General features: G+C 33.0%; 1 protein-coding gene across 1 annotated transcript; it reads right to left on the bottom strand.

Annotated features, from left to right (window-relative positions):
* Window positions 1-3159: 3159 nt before the first annotated feature.
* Window positions 3160-8363, bottom strand: LOC126659819 (beta-amyrin 16-alpha-hydroxylase CYP87D16-like). The gene is made up of 8 exons (XM_050353146.2): window positions 8082-8363; window positions 7677-8010; window positions 4404-4553; window positions 4082-4330; window positions 3907-3999; window positions 3761-3836; window positions 3585-3691; window positions 3160-3504 (listed from the first exon to the last, which is right to left on the bottom strand). The coding sequence occupies exons 1-8, from the start codon at window positions 8291-8293 to the stop codon at window positions 3265-3267; spliced, it is 1461 nt and encodes a 486-aa protein (XP_050209103.1). The 5' UTR covers window positions 8294-8363; the 3' UTR covers window positions 3160-3264.
* Window positions 8364-18254: the final 9891 nt, after the last annotated feature.

Genomic DNA, 18254 nt, shown 5'->3' with positions numbered 1-18254 from the left:
ATTTGCATGTTCGAGGATTAGGGTTTCAATCGGATCTTATACTTGGCTGCATACGAATGGAATGCTATTAATTTTTTTTTGTGTTTATATGAATACATATTAATAAATATATGAACTCACTCAGTATATTCCCATTTACTGACCCCTCACAGTCTTTCCTTTCAGGTAAAAGCATTTTAAAGGATGGACTTCCATTTCTTGTTCCGGAAGTTCACAGTAGTTGAAGTATGTGTCAAAGGATGTATCACTTCATAGCGCTGCAGTAGTCCGCAAATGTCTGTTGAAGTCAAATGGTATATATATAATTAACTTTAAAGAATGATGTTTTCTTCCGTTTGATTTCTTTAACCAATTGCCATGAGTGGAATGGTCACGATTATGACTAGAAACAGGGCAGTGCTGGATATGAGATATCATCCGGTAAGACCCTGTTTTCTAAGAATCATTTGTAATGGTTTTCGGAAAGTAATTCAGATATTTTAATATGTATAATGGTAATATTTAAAAAGGTTTTCTGAAAATGTTTTAATAGAATAATATATTTAATTCGCAAAAAATTCGTAGTGGTTTTAGGCTTGCTACGGGTTCCGGCGTCACAAATACTTTGGCTAATGATTCCAAAACTATGAGCGGCTATATTTTTATTATAGCTGGAGGAGCTGTTTGTTGGAAATCAAAGAAATAGACGATTATGGCCCAATCTATGATGGAGTCAGAAATGATAGCACCTGCTAGTGAAGGAGCAGGATGGCTAAGAAGCTTGCTATATGAGATTTCCTGGAAAGACCGATACTAGCTGTGTTGATCCATTGCGATAGTACCGCAGCTATTACAAATATTGAGAACCGTAATTATAACGGTACAAAACGACAAATACGTCGTAAGGACAACACTGTTAGAGAATTCATCTCAACAAGAGCTGTTAGAGTGGATCATGTACGCACTGATGATAACTTAGCAGATCCTTTGACGAAAGGATTAGCTAAAAAGAAAGTCCATAGAACTTCAAAAGGAATGGGACTATTTGCCTATATAATGAATCATTCATAATGGTAATCCGACCTAACTGACTGGAGATCCCAAGAAATAGGTTCAATGGGTAATAACAAATTATGAATAATATGAGTCAGAACATGCAGTGATAATATACTTTTTTTTTTATCTTTATGAGGCAAAAAGAGTATATATATTCCATATGCATTTTTACTTAATGATATTCATCACCTAATTTCGATCTATTATTCTCTTATGTTTATCATTTTTAAGTTTTGTAGAACCTAATTTATATGAATAAAATATCATAGACAATCATAAATTTTAATTAGAGGTGATAATTAGGTTGGATTGTTTTGGATTCGGGTCATTTCAAACCACTATGAGATGAATTTAGTTATAATAGAAAAATAAATGTTTTTAAATTTTCATCATAATTTATATTTTAACCACTAATATATCACTTTATTTTATAGCATTTTTAACTATATTAATTTTTTTAGAAGATTTTTTTTTAAATATACTATTATATATTTTATTTTTAATTTTATGTTATTTTTAAACATATTTACTGGTCATATCTTTTTTTCTTAACAAAAATACTTTTTTTTTTAAATTTCAAAAATACTTTTTTTTCACTTTTTAATGATTTGTTCTCATTTCATAGATTTTTTCTAGTATTTTTTTTTATTTTTTAGTCGTGTTTTTAGTGTAATTATGATGTTTTTATAGTGTATCTACAATTGTTTTTTGAAACTATGCTGTTTTTATAGTGTATCTATGGTTTATATATAGTATATTTATAGTATTTTTATAGACTATACCATAAAAACACTGCAAATATAACATAAATACTGCAAATACACTATAGATAGACTAAAAAAACACCATAAAAACACCTGAAAATATCATAAATACACCGTAGATATACAAAAACACACTATAACGTAAATACACCATAAAAACACAAATAAATTATGTGTTTAGAAAATTAGTATCATCAAAATAAAAGAATAAATCTATGAATAAGAGAAAGACAAAATAATTATATGAACAATATAAGAATTTTATAAACAAAAAAATAATAGATCTACAATAATCTATTTACAAAAAAAAATCTAAATTATCACAAAAAACCTAAAAAATCAATTTTTTTTAGAAAAATGATATTGAGGAATCCATCTGAACAAACGTGGTGATGAGAAAATCAATGGAAGAATTGCGGTGATGAGAAATTCACCGGAAGAAAAGCGACAATGAGAAATCCACCTGAAGACGCGCGACGGTGAGATGGAAGAAAGCCAAGTGCGGCGTAAGTACAAGAATAGAAGAAAAAGTTGAGAGAAGTAGATGAACGAAAGAGAAGAAAAAAAAAAGAGAAAATTTTAAGAAAAAGAAAAATAGAGAGAGCATACTACGGCTGTGTGTGTACAAATGAACTAAAATGAGTTTAAACTTTGTATGTATAGTAAAATATCTTTATAAATATGTTTGTAAAGAGAATAACGATGAAATTACAAAAAGATGGGTGAAAAATATACAAATAAATTTGAAAATCAAATATTTCAAAAATAATCTCTTTTTTTATTGCAAATTTTACTAATTTAGCTTCTCCATTATTTAGTTACTTCACTTCTAATTCCAACAGCATTCAATTTTTTTCTATCGCACCTTTTAACTATATTGTTTTTATAAAATAATACATAATTTAACTTTCTAATGAGTTAAATTATTGATAAAAATAAAAAATCAGATGTGCGATCTAAAAAAATTATAGTTAACATGTGTTATTAAATAAAGTGATATAATTTAGAGAGATTAAATTATATATTAAGCCTTTGTTAGACCTCATTTGTTTAGGATTGGGTTAATATTATTTAAAAAATAATGAAATTGAGTGGTAATAAATATATAAGAAACATCAATTTTTCATTTATAAAAGAGAAAAGTAAAAAAATTAATAATTCCTTAATTAAATTTGTAATTTGTGATCAAGTTCTTCTTTGTGTTTTATACCTTGTTAATGTGAAAATGGTGGTCTCAGATGGACCCAGTTTGAGTACCTAAATTATGACTAAGCAACATTGATTAGTAACGCTTAATCAGAGAATGAACATAAACAGTGTCCTCATATTCGATGAAATGCCTGAATCAAACTCAAACACAAAACTCAAATGACACTCAAATTGCATAATTAAGAGACATTACAACATTAATTATTTATTTATGAAACATAATCTCAAATGACACTCAAATTACATAATTAATTGATTAATTGCCCTCCTCATTCATTTCTTGCTTCTTTGACACCTTAATGAAATGTCCATTGCCAAACTGTAACATTGGAGTTCTTACAATTTCTCCCGTCTTCACAGTGCTATATCTGTACTTAGTCAGGATAACATGGATAAACACTGCAATAAACACTTTCGAATAATCTGATCCGCCGCAGGGTCTCATTCCCCGACCAAATGGGATATAACTTTTGGACACTTCGTCTGATCCCAAATCCTGCTTGTTAATTCGGGATTAGTTAACTCTTATCGCTGTCGAATCTTTATTTAATTAAAGTTGAAGATAATATATAATACCTTCCATCGCCATGGATTGAAAGCAGTAGGATCTTTATAGTTATTTGGGTTAAAGTGAATAGAAGCAGGAACTATCAGGATTGTCCACCCTTTTGGAATCGTATATCCTTCAAATTTACAGTCATTTAATTAGATCCTGATGAGGTAATAAGTAAAGAAAATAAAAACATGATTACCGTTTATATAAATATCGGCCAGTGTTCTTCTAAACATTCCAGCCGAACCACTCATCCGAAGTACTTCATTAATAACCTGCATAATTTTTCATTACAAACCTGAATAGTGCTAATTAAGTGATTATTCTTAGCTGAAGTTGCCTTACGTTCGTTGTAAAAGTCATGGATTTGTATTCCTTCCATGTCAAACCTGCACTTTCTTTGTTTTCTCTGCTTCGGATAATCTCTTCGTTTTCTTTCTGATAGGATTGTTGATTTCAGAATAATTAAAAAACTATTCGAATAATTTTTAAGATGAAATTGGCGAGTTTCGAGTTATACCAGTAATTCTTCCATGACCAGAGGATGTTCGGACAATAGCTTAATGGCCAAAGTTAGAGATGTCGGAAGTGTCTCAGACGTAGCAAGTAGAAGTGCAAAGATAAGATAACTAACAAGATCATCTGTAAATAACTTATCAGCTTCCATTTGCTGTATCAGACTATCAAGAAAATCCCCTTTCCTTGTTTCAGGAAAAGCTTTTCGCTTCTCCAATGTTTCCTTTATCATCTTCAGTATATTGTTCTTACTCTGAAATTGGACTCAACACATCAGCTTAGAGTTAAATCAAAAATCAAATTCCGAACGGGAATTCTGAAGTTACCTCCAAACACTTGTGAAATGTTGTTCCTGGAATGTTCACAGGAAAAGAAAGTAACCCTTTTGTAAAGTTCATAAATGTATTGTTTAGACTCTCCCCGTTTTTTTCCGTATCATAGGTAAATAACAACTTTGAAGTGAAATCCAATATCACCTGAAAACAAAAGATCGAGTTAATGTAATTTGATCTATGATAAAAGTCAACAACAACTCCTAGACTTTTCTAGAATTACTAATTCTAGAATAATTCTAGAATATATATAATTGAGCCATGTAAGAAAATGTCTAGAACATTTTCCACCGACTTATGATACCTATAAATAGGTTGGTGGCCATATCAATGTAACATATGAGAGAGTAAGAAAATTAAAGTGTGTGAGTGCATTAAGTGTGAGTGTGTGTCACGTGTGCAAGAAGAGTGCAAGTGTGTGTAGTACTATTGTATCATATAGTACTTAATAAAAATTTATTTGTTTAATTTAGTCCTCTAAGTTTCTAACAAGTGGTATCAGAGCCGGACGGTGAGGGACCGGTTCGAGAAAAGGTCGAGCAAACGATCTGAGATCGTGGTACGTTAAAACTCCACAAGCACGTAGTCAGGGACCGTGCAGAGTATTGGTCAGGGACCAAGTGATTTGGTTAGTTAGAGAAATAATCAAAGAAATGGCGGATATTTCAACATCGGTGAGTACCCTTGAAAAACTCAATGCTAATAATTATAGCACATGGAGTACTCGTATGCAATTTTATTTGCTCGGTCAAGATCTTTGGGAGATCGTCGGAGGGAGTGAAACGACACCCCCGACAAGTCAGAATGACCTTAAAAAGTGGAAGGTCAGGGCCGGTAAAGCTTTATATGCTTTATCGATATCAGTGGAGGACGACTTGTTGCAACACGTCAAGGACGCAAAAACGCCCAAAGAGGCGTGGGACACTCTTGCTGGAGTATACACAAGGGGGAGCTCAACGAGAAACCAACAATGATCGACGAGAGGAGACGAGACGACGTACAAATAATCAATATTTCGTTTGTGGCAAACGAGGTCACTATGCTCGCGACTGTTGGTATAGAAAAGTTGAAGGAAATGTGGCATCCACACACCCACAGGTGGAGACCGAGGAGGAGTTAGATTTTCAAGCATCTGCTGCGGTGAGTGATAATATTATTAGTTATGATAATGATTGGATTTTAGACTCCGGATGCTCAAATCATATGAGTGGAGATAAAAAGAAATTTCTAAGCATGTCGGAGTATAAAGGAGAACGAGTCGTAGTTACTGCAAATGATTCGAAGCTACCTATCACTCACGTCGGTAAGACAATGGTAGTGCCTCGATACAACTCCAAAGAAGTACCATTGGAAAATGTGCTTCATGTACCAGGGATGAAGAAGAATCTAATATCGGTGTCGCAACTCACATCTTCGGGAAACTACGTGGTGTTCGGACCCAAAGATGTGAAGGTGTATCAAAATTTGAGATTACCAAATAAGCCATTGATGGAGGGACGAAGGCTGAATTCTGTCTATGTAATGTCCGCTCAAACGGCATATGCAGACAAGATGAGGAAAAATGAGACGGCTGACTTGTGGCATGCACGCCTAGGACACGTGAATTATCACAAGTTAAAGGTGATGATGCAGAAGTCTATACTCAGGGGACTTCCTCAACTAAATGTTCGAGAAGACACTGTATGTGCTGGCTGCCAGTTCGGGAAAGCGCACCAGTTACCATATGAGGATTCCGAGTATAGAGCGAAAGAGCCGCTCGAGCTAGTCCATTCAGATGTATTTGGACCGGTGAAGCATCCATCAATTAGTGGCTTTCGGTATATGATTACTTTCATTGATGATTTATCGAGGTACGTTTGGGTCTATTTCATGAAAGAGAAATCGAAAGCACTACGTAAGTTTATTGAATTTAAGGAGATGATAGAAAAAGAAATTGGAAGAAAAATTCGGTGTCTGCGTACCGATAATGGGAGAGAATATACATCACGTGAGTTTTCAAAATATCTGCAAGACTGCAAAATAAGACGTCAGTTGACCTGTCCAAACACTCCACAACAAAATGGAGTGGCGGAAAGAAAGAATAGACATCTAGCGGAAACATGTAGAAGCATGTTACACGCGAAGAATGTTCCACCTCGATTTTGGGCAGAGTGTATGAAGACATCTGCTCACGTGATCAACAGACTACCGCAAGTGCCGATTGGATCCGTTTCACCCTATGAGAAGCTCAAGAATATAAGACCCACTGTAAGTCACTTTCGAGTTTTTGGATGCGTGTGTTACGTATTCGTGCCTGATCATTTGCGGAGCAAATTTGATAAGAAGGCGTTGAAGTGCATATTTGTGGGTTACGACAATCAAAGAAAAGGGTGGAGGTGTTGTGATCCAAATATAGGAAAATGCTATACTTCGAGGAATGTCATATTCGATGAAACTTCCTCGTGGTGGTCTTCTCAAGGAATAGTGCTTTCTGACTCCAAAGAGATTGAGGAGAGGTTACAAGAAAAATCTCAAGAAGACAAGGTGATCGAGCAGAGTACTCGAGAGGTGGAGTCAAGTGAAGAAAATAGAAGAAGTCAATCCCCGAGAAGGGCTAAATCTCCGTGGCGCACAGGAGTATATCATCGAACGCCGGAAGAAGAACGACCAAGCCAACTTGAAGACGATATTCAAGAAGAGATTCCAGTGGAGCATGAAATACAACTTAGACGAAGCGAAAGACAAAGGAAGCCGAATCCTAAATATGCCAATGTAGCACTTGTCGAAAATGGCAATACGAAAGTGCGTGCAACATTTGAAGAGACGACTTCACGTGAAGAATTAAAGATGGAATACATGAACATTTGAATTCAAAAGGCGAAAGCGACTTGGTTAGGTAAGCGGAAAACATTTCACGGAAGTAGTTGTTGAGGGGGAGTGATAAAAGTCAACAACAACTCCTAGACTTTTCTAGAATTACTAATTCTAGAATAATTCTAGAATATATATAATTGAGCCATGTAAGAAAATGTCTAGAACATTTTCCACCAGACTTATGATACCTATAAATAGGTTGGTGGCCATATCAATGTAACATATGAGAGAGTAAGAAAATTAAAGTGTGTGAGTGCATTAAGTGTGAGTGTGTGTCACGTGTGCAAGAAGAGTGCAAGTGTGTGTAGTACTATTGTATCATATAGTACTTAATAAAAATTTATTTGTTTAATTTAGTCCTCTAAGTTTCTAACAATCTATATCATCAAAATGACTATGTTATTTCCTACGTACCCTGCGACAACAATGTCTTAAGTCGACAGAGCCCTGCTCCGACCATGCTTGCAAGTAGTCGTCAACCACGCCTTCCAATTGAGGAAGAATGTATTCTTTAAGTCTTTCAGGACCAAAATGTTCCGTAATCAATCTCTTGAAAGTCTTATAGATGTGTCCGAAATTAATACCGTCTTTGAAAGGATCATTTTGGCCAAGAAGCTCCGAATAACTATCCAAATACCATAATTCTACCAATTTTCCTTCTTGTTGAAGAATAAAATGATTGAAATCATCGTCTGATGATACAACTAAGGGTCGTCCCGCCAAGCTTGTTTTAAATATTGATCCGTATCTGCAATCATATAAAAATACACATCACTCGAATTTCGGTCGGAACCAATGAAATTTAAAATATAAGCTTACTTTTTGATCCTGCTCTTCACAAAACGAGGCATGTCGAGCGACTTGCTTGGAATAAAGAACTGAATAGTTTCTCCGATGAGCGGAAAACCCATGGAGCCAGGAGGAAGTCTTCCATTACAAGCAGGATTCCGCCACCTGAAAATCCAATGAGCAACGTATGATAATATTATTGCAAATGCAAATACAGAGATACTCATCAGCCACATGTTCATTAAACACAATGGAAATGGCAGTGGGTTATGAATAATGAGAATTGTCCAATTTATTTATACACAAGAACTGATTGAAGTGGTTCCAATATTGTTATTTATAAAATGCGTTAGAGATTTTTCAAATCTGAAAGGATATTAAAATCTTCTCGTGTTCCACTACAATTTTAAAAAATATATTATCTATTCTTTAAAAATAGTCTATCCCGTCAGTTCATGAATGACAGTAGAATTAATATTTTTTTCAAAAAAAATATAAAATATAGTAGAGTTATTAGTGATGTAGTTCATTAAATTTGCTCTATTTCATTGAGAAATTCTTAGGTAGACCGAGTCTATCACGTTATCCGTAAATTAAGCCAATCACGCTATAATACCTCATTAAAAAAAACATATTAAAGGATAGATAATATAAGGATGATATTTATTATCTACCCTTTAAAAAATATATTATCTACCCTTTAAAAAAAGAATTGTCTTTGTCCCATTCTAATTGGAAAGAATATTTATGTACAATTTTTAAAATACTAATATCACTTTACGTGTTTCACATATGTCTCGTAGTGTAACTCGTCAAATTATCAAATAATATTTAAAATAGTAGTTAATTAGAAATAATTTATCTTATTTAATATTTGAAATGATTATTTTAATAATTTAACATTTTCAATTGATCAAATTTTATAATTGTAGAAAATTTAAATAAAAAATATTAAATGCTAATTAAAATAGTAATTAATTTGATGTAATTTATCTTATTTAGAATTCTATATAATTAAAAATAATTAAAATAATTATTATTAAATATTTAAATTAGTCATTTTAATTAATACTCTAGCTAACTTTAATAATTATCTTAACGTAATTGTTTATTTTATTTAAATGCCAGCATATGCTAAGTACTTAAAAGAATTCATCTCCAACAAGCGGAAAATTGATGAGGTGAACACCATGAGCTTAACAAAGGAGTGTAGTTCGTTCATCCAAAACTCGCTACCTAAAAAGGAGAAGGACCATGGAAGCTTCACAATACCATGCACAATTGGCACAACAAACTTTTGTAAGGCACTTTATGATCTTGGTGCTAGTGTTAATTTAATGCCTTTGTCTATGTGTAAAAGTTTAGGTTTGATGCGCAACATGAGGAGTACATCGGTTTCTCTACAATTGGCGGATAAATCAATTGTTGCGGAAGCTCAATCGATTACGCTAGCGAATCACGTATTGTGCTAAATAATTATACCGGAAAATTCCCAGGAAAGAATGGTGGGTCACAGGCGGACCACTTAAGTACCAAACTCCTTAGACAGAATTTCACACGATATAAATAACTTCACAATATATAACTCCAACTAGGCTGAGCGTTAGCTAATAAATAAACAATAAAGAGAACACCAACCTTTTAACGAGGTTCAGCCAGAAATGACCGGCTTACATCCTCGGGCACTGCCCAAAATACTCCACTAATTGTTTGTAACAAAATACAAACTCGAGAGAGAACCAACTAAGCCTTAGGAGTTAATAAGGCTTGTTGTGGGATGAGTTTCAATTGGTAGAGGAGACTCCCTTTTATAGGCTAAGGAAGTCCTCACCCTTCCACTCCTAAGCAATGTGGGATTTCTACACTATATGTATATAGCTCAACAATTACAAGTCCCTTTTCTAAACAATGTGGGACAAGTCTAAAATGAGCCATATCCAACATCAATTACCTTTCCAAATGGTGTATTAGAACACATACTCATCAAGGTAGACAAATTCATCTTTCCCGTTGATTTTATTGTTCTTGACATGAAAGACAATGAAGAAGTTCCTCTCATTCTTGGACGACCATTCCTCATCACAAGCAAAGCTCTAATCGACGTAGAAGGAGGTAAGTTGACCTTAAGGGTAGGTCAAGATGAGGTAGCTTTTGAAATGTCTAAATCATGTCATATTCCTTTGAAAGATGAATCTTGTAAGATGAATCAGGTTGTGAAGGAAGATGAGTCTTTGCATGAGCAATGTATGGATAAAAGTGCTAGTGTTCTACATGATAGTTTTGGGGAATTAAATTCTATTTTATGTTCCCCAAAATTTGAGATTGAACACAAAGAGAATGATGCATGCTTAGATAAAAAATTTGATTTAACTCATAAAATTCATTTCCATTTGATTAAAAAGAAAGAAATTAGTCTTTTGCGTGATTTTAGGAGATATATCGACGAGAAACGCAAGGATAAATTTTCTTTACCATTTATTGATCATTTGTTGGAGAGAATTGCAGGATTTTATAAGCGATTCATCAAGGAGTCATCGGGAGTACCCATGCCATTTTGGCGTATTTTGACCATGGATATCGAGATGAATCATGATGAAGAGATTATAGATCAAATACAAAGAAGAACCACCGAATTCCATATTGAGTATGCCTCTTGATCTTGCTTGCTCTAAAAGGAACCATGGTGATTTGAACTTGGCAAAAGGTTGCCACGCATCAGAAACTATTTTCGACCCCGGATAGAGAAACAAGAAAATAGTCGAGCTAATTGACTATAAACAAGCGCTTTTTGGGAGGTAACCCAAAATTTTATCGCACAAACAACAAAAATGGAGTAAAAGTTCATTCGAGCTAAGTATTCTTTTTCTACCCTTACTTGTTTTTCATTGGAATTTTTTTATTTTTGTTGGGTTTTCATTGAGCACAATGAAAGATTTAAGTGTGGAGGTATTTGAACACTTATTTTGCTTTGTTTTGTTGTTGTTGTGCGTTTTATTTTAGTTTTTTTTATTAGCTCGCTTTTGTTTAGATTATAGATTATATATTTTTTCTATTTTCTATTTTCAATTTTTAGTTTTGCTATTGCTTAGTTTTTGGCTTAGTTTTACTTAGTTTGTTTTTGTCTAAAAAGTAGAAAATTATGAATGTTGAAGCATGATTAAGCATGATGGCATATATTAGCTAATCCCTTATAAATTTGATTTTTTTTTGGTAATTTTGATTATTTAGAATTATTTGATTGGAATCATGAGGTTGATTTTTGTGTTAATGTCATGCATTAGCTTTTGAGCATATTAATTTTTTACAAAAATCTTAATTACTTTTTAATTAAAGAATTAATAAATTATGCAATTTGTATTAAAGTTTTGGATTGTTTAGGTTGTGTGAATTAATTTTGAATTTTCTAAAGACTAGCCACATGATGATTTACTACCAAACCACACTTAAGATTGTGAGGTACTTTGAGCCTAAATGTTATTTTTGTTCTTGAGTGTGCTATTTGCTAATTATTTGTTAGAACTTGCAATTTTAAATCAATTTGAGACCATATGAGATAGGAGATGACATGAATGTGATTTGGGAAATTATAAAAGCTTTTTCTTTCCCACTTAAAAAACTACCCTTTTTTCCCTTAGGATTAACCACATTTGAGCCAAGCTTTTTCTTGATTTTACACACATGTATTCACCTTCAATCCATTCTTTTATTTTTCCCACTTTTGTTAACCGATGAGTTAATAATTTTAAGCAATGATATTGAAAGAAAAACACATGGAGATCACTAAAAAAAATAGCAACAAGGAGATCAAAGAAAAAAATAGAAGAAAGAAATCAAGATCAAAGTTGAGAAAAAGAAAAAAAAAGAGCTTCTAAAAAAATAGAAATATACATAGAGCAAAGAAAAAAAATTGATTTAAGCAAAGTGTTTGATTCCTTGTTTTAAAATTCATGAAAAGTTAGTGAAATTTCTTGTCTTATGAATTATAAAGAAAAATTGTTTAATGTTTTTAACTCATATAACTTCATTATAGCCTTTTTTATCCTACCTTTACCCTATCCCCATTACAACCAAAATTAAAGTTCTGATGATTTGTGTTGTCATTTATTTGCGAGTGGTGGAATTTTGTTTAAATTGCAAGCCTATGGTTCAATTCTTTGCAAGTTAGTGAAGAGTGAAAGTTTTTAACCCCAAACACATGTGTGATTTGAGAGCTACTTGTGAAGAATTGTTTGGTTAGAGATTTGAGTGTGGTTGGAAATTTGAAAATTCTTAATTTAGTTCATTACATCGTGAACATTTCTTTTCATTGATGAAATTGTTTTCTTTATTGTGTTTGATATTAATTCATTAGTAATTTTGTGCTTTTGTGAAAAATTTGTTAGCTTGAGTTGGTGAATGATTATTAAAGCAAATTCAAAGTCATTAGAATTCAAGATATGCTTTCTTTAGTCATTAATATCATTCAATCGGTTTTGTTTGGGATGGTTAATTGTGTTAGATTGTGAAATTATTTTGATTGAAGTAATTGCTTTATTTGAGGACAAGCAAAGAACTAAGTGTGGGAGATTTTGATACGTGAATTGTGTATAGCATTTTTCTAAGTGTAATTGATGATAATACTTCTTATTAGGGAAATTATGCTTGGAAAGGTGTTTATTTTGTAGGTATATCAATTGGATTGAAGCAGGGAGTTTTGGATAGAAGAATCAGATTCGGAAGACATTCTTGAAGAAAAGACATTCCTGAAGAGAATTATTTCTTGAAGCTCTTCGGGAATTCTTGCTAGGCGGGATTCACTTCGACGAAACAATCCTGAAGAGCAAGGAAAGTCTTGAAGAGCGGCAGGAATCCTTACTCCACCGGTTTTACTTCGGCGAAACAGTCCTGAAGAGCAAGGGGAGTCTTGAAGAGCGGAGGGAATTCTTGCTCGGCAAGAATCACTTCGACGAAACAGTCCTGAAGAGCAGTAAAATCCTGAAGAGCTTCAGGACTGTCAGATTTGGATTTTTCCTAATACTAAACAGAATTTGATTCAGACTGAAATTGACTTGCAAGATGCTTCTAGGACTTCTCCTCTATATAAACTTAGCTCATTAGCTTTGTAATCAATCTAGGTTTTTATTATTTTCTATTCTACAAACAATTTGTCTTAGGTTAATTTTGTTTTAGTCCTTAGTTTATTTTCAAGACTTAAATTTCCGAAACTTTGATTCGAAGATTTGTGTTTCGAATAATTCCAGGTTTTTAATTCAAGTATTTTCTTTCATATTATTTAATTATATTTATTATTTTTGAATTATTGATTTCTTCAATTATGTCTAGCTAAATCTTTTAAATCTAGGATATTGTGAGTAGTATGAGTTTAATTCAAATCTGAAGTTTAATATTCTATCTTTCTTTATTCTTGCAATTCTTATTATTAGGATTAAAGGTTGTAATTACTTGATCACCAATTACATGATTAAAAATCGATTTGTGAGTAAAAGTCATTAAAGCAAGTTGATTGGAAAAGATAATAAGAACATAGTTATAAAACATGAGTCCGTCCACTATGTTTGCGTTGCGTGGGATGTGTGGATAACTTTTCTTAATGCTTTGTTTATGATTGTCGGGTTATTTTCTATTGCCCTCTAAGCCGTGACAGTAAGGACGATTCGGAGTAATCAGATCATAAACGATAGGTTAACATCGTCTACGAAATAGGGGGTTAACGAGGTTAGATCTATATGTCATTGTAAAGAATAATTAAAGTTAGGATTGATAGAAATTAGAATAAAGATTTGAAGGATTGCCCATATGAAAACAATATTCTAGGTTTTCTTTTTATCATCGTAGTTCCTTATTTTATTTTCAGTTTTAGTTTAATTAATTAAAAATCAAATCAATCAAATTCGTTAGTTCAAATAATAATTAGTTAACTATTTTGGTATTAAATTCAATTCTTTGTGGGTTCGACTTTTACTTATCATTATATCACTTGATTTATCGACATCGTACACTTGCGATTTTGTGTATCAGTACTCTTTCAATAATAATTATATTTTATAAAGTGACTTCATCCATGTTTTTATAAATAGTATAGATATTGTTAGTGATATGCACTAGGTCAATCATTTTTGACCATATTTTGACTTTATCATTTTGTTATATATTGATTGGCAGTTTTTATCATTTTATATTAATGATTAAAATACTTGAATGGTTAATTCTTTCTAAGGTCATCAAGTATGTGACTTGATAGTAGAACCCTTAGGTTTAATAAAAGAATTATATACCATCTATCCCTAGTCTTAAAAGAACATTGAGACTAGTATGATGTTGACTGATGATTATGTTTTACTAATCATGTATATGAGATATTAAGTCAAATCATAGGTGCTATTTGAGAAATAAGGCACTGGATGACCCACTGTGAGAATACTACATAGATCACTGTCATAAGTAATTCTCATTACAGTTCTATTAGTATAATTCTTTGACCTTGAAATCATCATGGATTTCTACATAGTTATTTCATATTTTGATACAGTCTTACATTATCTTTAACAGGATAATGGAATAGATTGTCATTGGATATGAAAGTAACTATGTGAGAAATGTGAGTGACTGAGAAGGAATTTGTCCCTCATTTATTTGAGTAAGATATCTATGGGCCCCTGGAAGAAGATAGACTGAAGGAAATGCATGGCCATGCTAAATGAATTGATAAAGAGTTATCATTTTCAGTCTACTTAGAGTCAAGAAACTAATGATTGAATATTATAAGGATGACAGGACTATGCCTTATATTCAATCTGGATATCGAGAGACAAAGGGATTAAAATATTATTGTAAATGGTTAAATCGGATTGTCGATATTCGTATAACTTGGGTAGTCATAATGTCTTGCTAGAGGCCACTTATGACTTGTGGGCTGAAATAGGGATTTCGAGCCTACTGCCAATGTTATATGAACCTACAAGGTCGCACACTAAGAACAGGCCCAAAACAGTTATGAGTTGTACAAGCCCAATGTGATTAAGTAATTAATTATTATATATATATATATATATATATATATATATATATAATTCGTAATATATATATTAATAAATATATATATTAATTCGAAATTTAAGGATAAGTGTTTTCCTTAATTTATTATTTTTGGAAGATAATAAATATAGTAATAATATATATGGATGATTATCAAAAAAGGAGTTTTTGATAAATATAAACTTGTAGAATTGCAATGAGATTGAAATTCGAATTTGTCTCAAATCCTAGTCTTGTTGTATCATTATAAATACACATTAAGCAATTGGTTTGAGAATTACGAAATACATTATTCACTAAATCACTAAAATTCGAAATTGCTTGTGAAGTAATAGTGCTAGCACACAAGCACTAGTTTTGGCTAAGGTCTGTTCGTGTGGATACTCGTAGAGGATGCATTCTTTTGGAGGCGTTTCTGATCCGAGGCCAGGTATCACCAAAGTGAACCACCTCCTTCCTTCCTACATTGCTGTTGAATTCGACATACAAGTAAGTATTAATTCTGTAGTTAATCTTATTATTCGAATTACATGGATCTTGGTTTGGGTTTTAGATAAATTTTTGAAATTCCGCTGCGTTATGAACCTAGAAAACCCAACAGATATAATTCATTAAATATAGTATAATTTTATGTTTATATTCTATTGTAACATTCCTATTGATATCTGACACACGTATAGTTTAAAGTCCATTGAGGTACATGTTGTTTTTAGTATACAAGAATGAGGATAAGTAAATGGATAAAAATAAAAAGTGCTGAACCAAGTCCCGTTTGAATTCTAATTTTGAGTATGACAATCAATTTAAAGATCCTAATCATGTTTATTAGTGTGTAGGAACATATAAAATCCATCCCGGGTCGAATCAGAGCTTTCTAGCGAGAATCGAAAAATCGAGATTTCGACAAGTTATAGTAGGTTTTCGCGCCCGAGATGGCTTCAGCATTGCGGGCGCAACAGACCAATCATGGGCGCTATATACTTTATCTCGGGCGCGATAAAAAATCAGCCAAAAACCCCTTAGGGTCTTGACCTTCATCACGGGCGCGACACAATAATCTCGGGCGCGATGAATGTGACCGTTGAAGGTCCAACGGCTCTTTCTGAGTACCCCAACTAGAGGGTGACACCTGGGCTACTCCCATTGGATGAATTTCTTATATTTGTATATTGCGGGCGCGATGTAAGGGATCTTGGGCGCGTTAGAAGAAATTTCAGCAAAAAGTTGTCCTTTATCTAGAAGTTTCATGGGAAGGTTGTTGGAGTTATATATACCGCTTCTCTACCACATTTATGTGGTTAGATACTTTATCAAAAATCAAAGCTTACAAGCATTCAATTTCGTATTTCTAAATATTTATTGTGCATCAATTTGTATTGATTGCTTTCCTTTTTTTTTGTTGATTATCATCATTTAGTGTTTGTGGGTTTGTGATCAGCCTTGGAAAATCACATTTTAAGTTTGAGATTAGCTTTAGAAAATCTCTTTGTTATAGTTATTGTTAAGCTTTAAAACACATATTTTAGTTGATTGTCAAAATCTCAATCTTTGATTGAGTAGTGGAGTAGGATCGACTTGTGATCCGAACCACTCTAAATTCTTTGTGTCATCTTCTTTCTCTTAAACTCCTTTTAATTTTTAAATACCTTATTTACTCCCCCTCCAAGGTAGCATTTAGGATTTCAATTGGTATCAAAGCTAGATTACTCATCTTATTGCTTAATTGCGAGTTCTTCGATCCAAATGTCTATCGAAAACTTCACTGATACTCTTCGTCCTTTCTTTGATGGAACATATAATCCTAATTGGAAATTTCATATGGAAAACTATCTTGATATGGATAATGTGAACTTATAGAATATGGTTCTTGATGGTTATGTAGCTCCTGCTCAAGAAAAGGAAAGTGTTGCTATACCTTGGCTAAGAAAAGAGGGGACCAAGGATCATGTTCTAGCTAATGCTCTCAACCAAAAGGCTATTTGTGTGACCTTTTTTTAGAATTACCATGAAAGAGCGGTTCAAGTCAAGAACAAGAAGATTGAGCTTCTCATTGGAGAATATGAAGGGTTCAAGAACAAGCCAAATGCAAATGTCACCGACACCGCCAATAGACTTCTTGGCATCACTACCAATCTCAAGAAGCTTGGTAACCATTATACTCTTGGTGAAATCAATGACAAAATTCTTCATTCACTGCCTCTCCTAGATTGGCAACCAAAGATAACCGTCATTGAAGAAGCTCATGACTTGAAGAAGTTGAGAACCGATGAGCTTATCGAAAATCTGCTTCTTCATGAGATGACTTACATGAAGAGCATCCAAGAGTTGAAGAAAGTTTAAGAAGACAACACTAAGGGAATTTTTTTAAAGGCTAAAACAATTGAAAGCAAGGTTGAAGAGGAGCTCAATATGAGTGATGAAGAAGATGATGGAGAAATAATGTTATTGTCTAAGAAAGTTAGGGAATGAAAGACAAGAAAGAAGTCTCAAGCTCAAAGATATGAGCAAAAAGGTGAGTCTTCAAATTTTAAGAGATCATCCAACTCTAAGAAAGAGACTCCTACTCCTAGAAGGGATGTCACTTGCTATGGTTGTGGCAAACCGGATCATACTAGACCAAAATGCCGGCAAGGGTCAAAGAAATCCTTTCATGATGATAAAAAGATATTTGTGACTACTTGGGATGATGAAAATGAGTGGCTATCTGATGAAGAGTGCAAATAAGAGGCAAGAGCAATCTGTTCTTCATGGCTCTAGTTGATGAGTCTCTAACCGAGAGGAGTAATCTACCCTTTCATTCTTAGGAGGGTATAGGCTTAGAGTCTCATGATAAATCTAGTGATATTGTTGTTATGAAAAATGATAAGAATTAATATTTATTCATAAAAACTACAAAACACGAAAATCTAACTATATAAGCTCTTATTTTAAGCACAAGTGCTACAAACTAGCGAATAAATGCTATGAAAACTGCATAAAATAATAGCTTATCAACTAGGTATTTATGCTTTGATTCATTCATTGAAATTTCTGCTTTTGTTGTTGCTCCGTTTCTCTACCATTCCTTGCTTGTTGACGCTGTTTTTCTTCCATTTGTACTTCATGTTCATATGACTCTTGGGATTTTATCTGTTTTGATGGCTCGTTTCATCTATTTTTGGGGTGTGT

This window comes from Mercurialis annua, linkage group LG8 (genome assembly GCF_937616625.2).
Source record: "Mercurialis annua linkage group LG8, ddMerAnnu1.2, whole genome shotgun sequence".
NCBI lineage: Eukaryota > Viridiplantae > Streptophyta > Magnoliopsida > Malpighiales > Euphorbiaceae > Mercurialis > Mercurialis annua.
Note: the sequence above shows the minus strand (reverse complement) of the source record. Positions and strands in the feature narration are given on the sequence as shown.